Consider the following 9,811-nt stretch of genomic DNA (forward strand, 5'->3'; position numbering starts at 1 on the left):
ACCGTAGTCACGTCGACAGTTTTAATGATGTCTATACCTTTCTGGACCTTGAAAATGTCTGTTAAATTGCTGTCTATGGACGAGTCATATACGTCTGATTTCCTAAAAAATATCTTAATTTGTGTTCTGAAGATGAACCAAGGTCTTACAGGTATGGAATGACATGAGGGTGAGTAATTAATGACAGAAATTACTAACCCTTTAATATCACTATTAGTAAGGATTGGTCACTGTAAAATATCAGTCTTTAAATGCAAGATATTTAAAGTCAACCTAAAGTATACTTGATAAAGTTATATTACAGCACAATCAAATATACTACTCTTTACATCTTTAGTTGGACTTCAACACTACTTCTGGATAACTAAAGTACTTTAAGTACAAAATTTGTTAGCAGACTTTAAGTATATCAATTTAGTATACAATTGTGGGTATTTAAAACATATAAAAATGCACATTTTGGTATATTTATTTTTCACTAGGGAGGTTCTATTTTAACATAGTTTATTTCAATAAAAAAAAAAAAAAAAAAAAAAAACAGCACCTGTTCCTTTAAAACAAACCAGGCAGGAGAGGAGAGACTTTCTTGTTAAAAAAAAAAAAAATACTGAATCACCCTCTCGTGACCTTAAGCTCTTTTAAACTGTAGTAATGTTTTCTCTTCAGTTATCATATTTTCATGAATTCTTTCAATCACTGACAGATGGGAAAGAACGGAGGTCCATGCGAAATTCTCACTTTTGAAAGTAAAAGAGTTTATGTGATCCAATTATCTCAAGCTTTAAAGTAGAAGCTTCCAGCAGATTCCCAGGCATCTCACAATGGAGACTTGGTTCTATGATTTATGAAAATGCTTATGATTTGAATTCCTGGATATTATAAAGAACTGTTAAATTAATACAAGTTAAACACTTAGTTATCTAATTTTTAATGATACTGTGTATACTAGTATACATTGTGCTGATTGTGAATTATTGATAAAGAAACAACTAAACCACATAAAATATACACCACATTATGTTCATTTTTTATTATGTATTTCATTTTAACATAGTGTTTCAGAGGGTTTGAAAATAAACAATAGCTAAAGCCAGTTAGTTAATATATTTGAATTTTCATTAAAATAAAAGTACAATTATGAGGTATTACTGTAGAATCAGTTCACATTCCTTTTTCTCCCATCAGCTCCAGGTCGGTTGCCCTTTCCTGCAGAACATAAGAAAAATATTTTATTCCTACTGCAAAGTAAAACTTATCTAAAAATTTAAACCTATGTTAGAAATGTTTACATAAGCCTGCTTTCTATAAGTAATTGAAGGTAAATTAACTTGCCCCAATTCTGTGAACTAAAGCTATAAAATCATATTAGTTGAACTCACCCATTAGACCAGAGGGTAACTGGCTGCAGTAGCAATGCCACATTGGTTATTCTTGTTCCTGGACATCAAGATGTAGCCATTTTGACCCCAGCCCAGACCCCAGCTAAAATCACAGCAGAGTGTTTAGTTGTTTTGTGTCTATAATTTTTTTTTAATTAATTTTTGTTTCATTGTCTTTTTATTTTCTTAACCTGTTCTTAACAAGCCAGTAGTCCTCTCCATTGTTAGTTCCATAGCCAACAGCCAGGACGCCATGATCTAAATCAGAGCTGCTGCAATCAGGCTCATCGTAGACACCTAGAAACATTAATATTTAAATTAACTTGTCAATTAAATTTATAATTAAAAGCTGTATATATAATGAAAAAGTGTTCAAAAAATACACCTAAAAAATAGGTCATGACAATTACCAGATGCGTAGAGCTGAAAGCTGCTGTGTCCAGCATCAATGGCAACAGACACAGGGCCGATTGTAGCAACAGCCTCCTGTAGTGCACTTTCATCCCCACTGGCGACGTCGACATATCCTGTGCAAGTGGCGCCTACAGTGCTCGGGTTGAAACGGCACTGACCATCCTGTGTGGAGAATATTGAATCAAATCAAAAATTATTAAAAAGCCTCAGCTGAAGCTTTAGGGTCGAGTTTTTTTCTCACAAACTTTAAGACTCACCACAGCCTCATACGGGTAGGACTCCTCTGTATCCAGACCTTTATTGGCTTCAATGTACTGGAAGGCCTGGTCCATTAGTCCCCCACCACAGCCCATGTTCCCATAATCACCAGAACAGTCCACCAGTTGCTGCTCACTCAAGGACACCAGTTTCCCTGTCTTCTTGAATGTCTGACCCTCTAGGGAACCAGTCTGAGAGACAAAAGAGTAAAGTAAGAAGTAAGAATGTTGAACTGGTATGGCAAGCCGATTTAGCTTAAATCGTCATTTTTACTAGTAAGAATTCCAATTAGAGAGCTCTCTAATTCAATTACAGAGCTCTGCAATTAAACATCTTGGTAATACTTTACAATAAGGTTTCATTAGTTATTAGTTAACTACATTAGTTAACATTAGAATTAACAATACTTCTACAGCATGTATTAATCTTAGTTAATGTTAATTTCAACATTTACTAATACTACATTATTAAAATCAAATGTTGCATTTGTTAACATTAGTTCATGCACTGTGAACTAACATGAACAAACAATGAACAGCTGGACTAACTAACATTAACAAAGATTAATAAATACTGCAACAAATGCATTGCTCATTGTTAGTTCGTGTTAGTTAATACATTAACTAATGTTAAAAAATGAGACCTTATTGTAAAGTGTTACCAACATCTTTAACGTGCTTTACTTGTAAGAATTCATTCTCTAATTTAATTGGTACTTGTAAGAATTCAATTGCAGAGCTCTAACTGAAATTCTTACAAGTAAAAATTCAATTGTTGAGCTCTGTATTTAAAATGAATGGAAGTCAATGGAGACATATGACTGGTAAAAATTCATTTGTAGAGCTCTCTAATTGTAAATGTTAGTAACAACTGAATGGCAAAGCTCTCTAATCATAATTCTTAATAATAAGGATTGAATTAGAGAGCTCTCTAATGTAATTGTTACTAGTAAAAATGCAATTACAATCTGTTTGTAAAGGCAAAAATGTGGGTCTTACTGCACTGAAGGCCCAGCATGATCCACAATCCTTCTGGTCTTTAACATCGGTCACATAGCCCTTGTCCCTCCAGTCAACGGTATCAGGCAGCACAGCGCTATCTCTCAGCCGGAAGAATGTGGAACCACCACGGGCCTTAGTGTTGTTCATGGAGCCCAGGCATCCATGGAAAGCCACCTGTCTGTATTCCTCATTGCTCTGAGAGAGGATATGATAAAAATTTGATAAATTAGTAAAACAGAAAAACATTTCAATATTAAAATATTGTTTGTATATATATATATATATGTGTGTGTGTATATGTATATATATATATATATATATATATATATATATATATATATATATATATATATATATATATATATATATATATATATATAATTTTATGTTTTATTTTTTTTTCCCTTACCATGTCAGCAAAGTATGTCATGCCAAGCCGGTAGGATTTGATGCCCTGATCTGCCATCATGTTGTGGACCAAAACCAGTTTGCGATTGGACAACCAGGTCATCTTACGGTGTGACTCTTCCTCAGTAGAACGGTAGATCTTGCCTGATGCACATGTGAAAAGTTGACGATGCATTGTGTTTTAAACAGCGTTAACTTGTATTTTCTGCAAAGTTTTTGTTTCAATAGTTTTAAGACATTTTTAAGTAAAAAAAAAATATTAATTTAGAAATAAATTGTGTATAATGTGTAAAGTAAATCAAATCTAAAAATGTGATTTTTGACAGACTAAATGGTTCTAAAACTGTTCACTGAAAGGGTTTTTTAGGCAAGCAAAAAATGGTCCTATGGCATCACGGCAAAAAAAAACTTTTATTTCCAAGAGTGCAGGTTTAGGCGTTTATCATAAATGTTTATGAGACATTGAAAGAAATGAGAAAGGACACAATGAACAATTGTGTGAGATTCAAAAAATACTCTTGTTTTTGCTCACTGTCTGAATCTCAATGACTTCAGTTTTCATCTGTTTTGTCTAGTTTGGTCATTCATTCAATGAGAAGAACCTTATCAATCTCTTTCCCATTTTAATAAAACTAAAGAAGAAGACTTTCTTACCAAATTTCATTTTCCATGCGTGGAACTCCATGTCCTCAAGAGAAAGACTGGCAGCACTGGCAACAGCCAGAAAAGCAGCGGTGACAACCAAAAGCCTCATCCTGCAGAGAGAAAGAGATAACACAAGTGAGAGGTCGGACTACTGTGCACAAGTTAAAAAGAACTGAGTGCCTAATGTCACTGTTTCCTTTCTTCTGTTACACTCCCACACATTTTTTCAGTATAGTTCCATATGATTGAAATGTGGTTAAACCTGAGTTTGAGAATACTTACTTGTGATGGTATGAATAGATTTCCTTGATGTCAGTCACCTGTGTGTCAGTGTTTGTGAGAATGAAGGTCTGGGTTTTTATAGGAATCTTTAGTGTCTTTGATCAGGTGCCTCTCATAAACCCATAAAAGAGAAAATGATGCTGAGTGCAGAGAAAATTAGAGAGGAAATTACGTAACAACAGTGGTGTGGCAAATATGGGTGTTATTCTGGGGAAGACCATGTATGAAGGGAAGTTTCCTGTAAACACCAATCAGTGGATCATTTCTTCTTTCTTATATTTTTTTTTCTTTTTTTTTTTTTTTCTTACTTTAGCTAATTTGTCTCAGTGCAGTGGTATATGAGTTAATTTGTTCCCTGCATATAAAAAAACCCTCAGCTGTCATACCAGTGACAACACCCCATAAGATATATCATAAATATTTTGCTGAAGTTGCAAATTTTACTACACTTCCAGTTACAAACTGCATGTGACACATACTTTCAGAGCTGGTACACGTGTTGAGGTGTGTGCGTGACTTAGCTATTGCTCTGGCTTAATCTGAAAACACCATGCAAAAAAAACACATAAATATAAATAGTGATATATAGATGTAAATAAAGCAACAATTTATTTTTTTAATCTAAAAGTGTTAGAAAATGTTTAAAAATCTTTAAAGATGCCATGAAAAGGAAGTTGCAATAGTCTTTTCTTCCCTGCACTGTAAAAATGAAAAGATCCTGGAGGATCCTTTTGGGGTTCTTCACTTTGCCACACTGGCGGAACCCTCTGTAGAACCTCTAGGCACCCTGTCCAAAGTGGCGGAACTCTGAGGAGCCACCCAGGTTTCCTGAGGGACTCTTATATGAAGCGTTGCGTGGAACTGCTTTGGGTGCCTCTAGGAACTGAATTTGAAGTTTTATTTATTCTTGTTGGTACTACGGTTACCATTAACTTCTATTATAATAAACAAACTGAACCGAACACAAAATAAGAATTGTTTATTGCATATTATAGATCAATTCTGATACATACACTTAAATGCACATGCTTTTGTTATATCAAGCACACATATCAAGCACAATGTTCTCTCACCATTCCTGATTTCTAATAAGCACTCACAGCGATCGGTGTGGTCTTGCAGCTCTCCGTATGTTTTTCTGTTGTCTCCAGTCAAGTTCATATGTAAATTGCGTGAGTTTATTTTGTCCATTAAATAGAAAGATCTGAAAAAAACCATACATTTACCCACCCATAAACCCTTCCCTTGAAGAAATCAGGACAGAAGTAGTTGAAAGTGGACAAAAGAGACTGGAATGTATCTCCGTCGTCTACTGATCCGATCGACCAAAACGTATCTTAAAGGGTTAGTTCACCCAAAAATGAAAATTCTGTCATTAATTACTCACCCTCATGTCTCTCCAAACCCGTAAGACCTTCGTTCATGTTCGGAACACAGAATAAGATATTTTTTGATGAAATCCATGAGCTAAAAGTTCTATCAGATGCCAAAGGCAAACAACAAATTGTGCAAGAGAGTTTCATTCCTGTTCAAACTTGTATTTCAGCACTATTCCAAGATTCCTGCAAAGTACTACATTTACTGTAAGGTAAAGTGATAGTTTCCCCATCCTTGTGACATTTCAAACCTGTTTGACATTTTGTCTATGGAACCCAAAAGCAGACCTCAGGCATAATGCAACCTCAGTCATCGTTCACTTGTGATTGTGTAAATCATTCATAAATCCATTTTTACCTACACTTACCTTGTTCAGTATTCTGTTGACCTCCAAAATATCCAAGAAAATATCAAAAAAGGATCATATGAGTCCACATCTCATGTTATGAGTTGTGTTATAAGTCTTCTGAAGCCATATAACAGCTTTTAGTGATAAAAAAAGAAAAAAATTAAGTTATAAGTCATTAATTATTTTACCCTCTGACAGAGATGTCTTATATTCAAATTGGTCACAATGCTAATGATTAAGGCATAAGAAAAAGCATCATTGCTTCTCGAACAAGTAATATATAGTAAATAAAATGTTTACGTTGATTCAAGAACACAAAGAAAAAGGTCAACAAAAGGTCATCAAAATTCATTTTAAGAAGCTTGAGGCAAAGTTTATCAGCTTCCCTGTCAACTCATTCTTACGTGCAATTTTTCACATGGATTTTATTACACATACTGTGATGATTTCTGTTTTTTTTTTAAACTCATTCTCTTCTCTGCCTGTAAACATTGTGATTAATGTAGCACTTGATTTCCTGTTAATGTGAAATGTCATTTGAGTGGGAAGATGTGAACTATTTTGAAACGCATAGCTTGTCTCTATTTCTTTGAAAGCTTTTACCAAACCCCAGACATCCTGTTTACCTCAGTCAAAGTTTTGCCCCATTAACATATCCTCCCTGTTTCTCTATCACCCCCACCCATGCACACGCACACACACACATACACTTTTTCTCTCTTTCTCATTGTATCATAACATTTTTTTCACTCTCTCAGATGATGAATTCTGTGGACTCAATGCCATGCCATCATCATGCGATCATTCATGTGTCTCTATGAGCTATTTTTTGCCTTGTCATGACAGAGGTTAAAGATCAAGTGACATGAGAGCAGAGTTCCCTGCATTTGAAGAACACGGCAGATGTGGTTTACGGTAATGTGTTGAAGTTCCCATTAAATGGACAATGAGCTGTTTTGTATTGAAGTGGACAAAAGTACTGGCCACATCTTGTTTTGTGGCAGTTTTGAAATGTATATATGTAGGCATTTGTGTGTGCTCATGTGATTAGTGCTTAGTATACATTTTATGTATGTGTGCTTGTTTGTGCATACACATGTAGCCTATTCTTGCTCATTATTGTCTATTATAAATTCATATTCTTTCATTATATATTGTTATAGTGTGCATAAGTAGTTCTGGTGGGCCACAATAGAATCATCACAGGAATACATTACATTAAATATATTGAAATAGAAAACATTTATGGTAACACTTTATAATAACTGCACACTATGAAGCATTAGTTAAGCATTAGTAAATAGTTATTTCATCACTTATAAAGCATTAATAGACATTAGTAAGTAGTTATAAATACAGCTATAATTGCTTTATTCTTGATTTATAAGCATATCTATAATGAGTTTAATAATTGTATTTTCATACTTTATTAATAATCAATTTATCATTTCTAAATTAAGTATTACATTATTTACAAACCAGTTATTAAGGAGTTGTCAGTAGTTCATTTAGGAAGTGTAAGTAAATGATTAATAAACAATTTAAACATTCATTTATACATCTTATTATTTAGACACATAGTAATAGTTACTTAGTGTGTTAGTAAATGTTTTATTAACACATATTCCTACTGCAATTCATGATTAATTCAGGTACAGTAGTTATAAAGTATTTAGAAGCAGTCAGTTAACTATTTTTGTGAGCTCATCTAAAGTGAGGACTATTTATGCTTTGTAAAGCTTTTATAAATGAGATTTAAAGGTTCAGTGATCTTCTGCACTGCTGTTCTCTAATGTTTTAAAGTTAGTACCGAGGTAGTTTTGACACTAGGAATATGTTAATAAAGCATTTATTAACACACTGAGTAACTAATACTATATGTCTAAATAATAAGATGCCTAAATGTACATTTAGATATTTTATTAATCATTTACTTACACTTCCTAAATTATCTTATGAACCACTGACAACTCCTAAATGACTGGTTTGTGAATAATGTAATACATAATTTAGAAATGATAAATTGATCATTAATAAAGTATGAAAATACAATTATTAAACTCATTATAGATATGCTTATAAATCAAGAACAAAGCATTTATAGCTGTATTTATAAATGGCTTACTAATGTCTATTAATGTTTTATAAGTGATGAATTAACTATTTACTAATGCTTAACTAATGCTTCATAGCGTGAGTTATTCTAAAGTGTTACCCACATGTATAATAAATTAATAATATTTCACAATATTACTGTTTGACTGTAAATAAATGCAGCATTGGTGAGACTTTCAAAAACATTACAAATTTAAATTTTTCCAAACTTTTGATTGGTAGTGTAATAAAATTCTAAGGACCACATAACTGCACATAGTTTGCATCATAATGACTTTGCATATTGTTGAGTCTATGCAGTTAATGATAATAATACATATTTCACCCTAAAGCAGGTTGTTTTACAATACTGATGGGCTCACTGGATATTGTCCAGTGATTAAGTTTATGGCTTCATTATTAAACATGATGTGAGTATGTGGATTTGGGTGGGTTGGGACCAGATTTGGAAGGCTTATTTAGCATTGTTTGTGGCTTTGATAAAAATGTACAGTACTGTCCAAAAGTTTGGAACCACTAAAATTTTTAATGTTTTTAAAAGAAGTTTCGTCTGCTCACCAAGGCTACATTTATTTAATTAAAAATACAGTAAAAAACAGTAATATTGTGAAATATTATTACAATTTAAAATAACTGTGTACTATTTAAATATATTTGACAAAGTAATTTATTCCTGTGATGCAAAGCTGAATTTTCAGCATCGTTACTCCAGTCTTCAGTGTCACATGATCCTTCAGAAATCATTCTAATATGCTGATTTGCTGCTCAATAAACATTTATGATTATTTTCAATGTTGAAAACAGTTGTGTACTTTTTTTTCAGGGTTCCTTGATGAATAGAAAGTTCAAAAGAACAGCATTTATCTGAAATACAAAGCTTCTGTAGCATTATACACTACCGTTCAAAAGTTTGGGGTCAGTAAGAATTTTTATTTTTATTTTTTTGGAAAGAAATTAAAGAAATGAATACTTTTATTCAGCAAGGATGCATTAAATCAATCAAAAGTGGCAGTAAAGACATTTATAATGTTACAAAAGATTAGATTTCAGATAAACACTGTTCTTTTGAACTTTCTATTCATCAAATAATCCTGAAAAAAAATATTGTACACAAATATTTTGTACAATTGTACACATTAAATGTTTCTTGAGCAGCAGATCAGCATATTAGAATGATTTCTGAAGGATCATGTGACACTGAAGACTGGAGTAATGATGCTGAAAATTCAGCTTTGCATCACAGGAATAAATTACTTTGTGAAATATATTCAAATAGAAAACAGTTATTTTAAATTGTAATAATATTTCACAATATTACTGTTTTTTACTGTATTTTTAATTAAATAAATGTAGCCTTGGTGAGCAGACGAAACTTCTTTTAAAAACATTAAAAATCTTAGTGGTTCCAAACTTTTGGACTGTACTGTATATGTTATAGATGTATCTGCCATATGCATGAATGTAAATTTGTGATTGAGTGTTATTGCATGTCATCAATATTATCTTGGCATGTTCTGTCTGAATACTCGATTCTGATTGGAGATTGCAGTTCCCATTAACTGGACAATGAGCTGTTTTGTATT

At 32.7% G+C, this 9,811-nt stretch overlaps 1 protein-coding gene across 1 annotated transcript; it reads right to left on the reverse strand.

Annotated features, from left to right (window-relative positions):
* Window positions 1-1,004: 1,004 nt before the first annotated feature.
* On the reverse strand, window positions 1,005-4,578 carry ctsl.1 (cathepsin L.1). Its single transcript, XM_048191905.1, has 9 exons — window positions 4,388-4,578; window positions 4,115-4,215; window positions 3,462-3,604; window positions 3,050-3,247; window positions 2,051-2,242; window positions 1,790-1,955; window positions 1,571-1,676; window positions 1,380-1,482; window positions 1,005-1,206 (listed from the first exon to the last, which is right to left on the reverse strand). Exons 2-8 carry the CDS (start codon window positions 4,212-4,214, stop codon window positions 1,383-1,385), a joined length of 1,005 nt encoding a protein of 334 aa, XP_048047862.1. The 5' UTR covers window position 4,215; window positions 4,388-4,578; the 3' UTR covers window positions 1,005-1,206; window positions 1,380-1,382.
* Window positions 4,579-9,811: the final 5,233 nt, after the last annotated feature.

The sequence above is a fragment of the Megalobrama amblycephala genome, linkage group LG5, assembly GCF_018812025.1.
Source record: "Megalobrama amblycephala isolate DHTTF-2021 linkage group LG5, ASM1881202v1, whole genome shotgun sequence".
Taxonomy (NCBI): Eukaryota; Metazoa; Chordata; class Actinopteri; order Cypriniformes; family Xenocyprididae; genus Megalobrama; species Megalobrama amblycephala.

Excerpts from the sequence above, each read along its gene's own strand:
- ctsl.1 (XM_048191905.1), bottom strand. The coding sequence starts at position 4,214 with ATGAGGCTTTTGGTTGTCACCGCTGCTTTTCTGGCTGTTGCCAGTGCT. Across the intron at positions 2,243-3,049 it reads CATGCTGGGCCTTCAGTGCA|ACTGGTTCCCTAGAGGGTCA; the intron begins GTAAGACCCACA and ends TTTGTCTCTCAG. Across the intron at positions 1,483-1,570 it reads TACTGGCTTGTTAAGAACAG|CTGGGGTCTGGGCTGGGGTC; the intron begins GTTAAGAAAATA and ends CTGTGATTTTAG.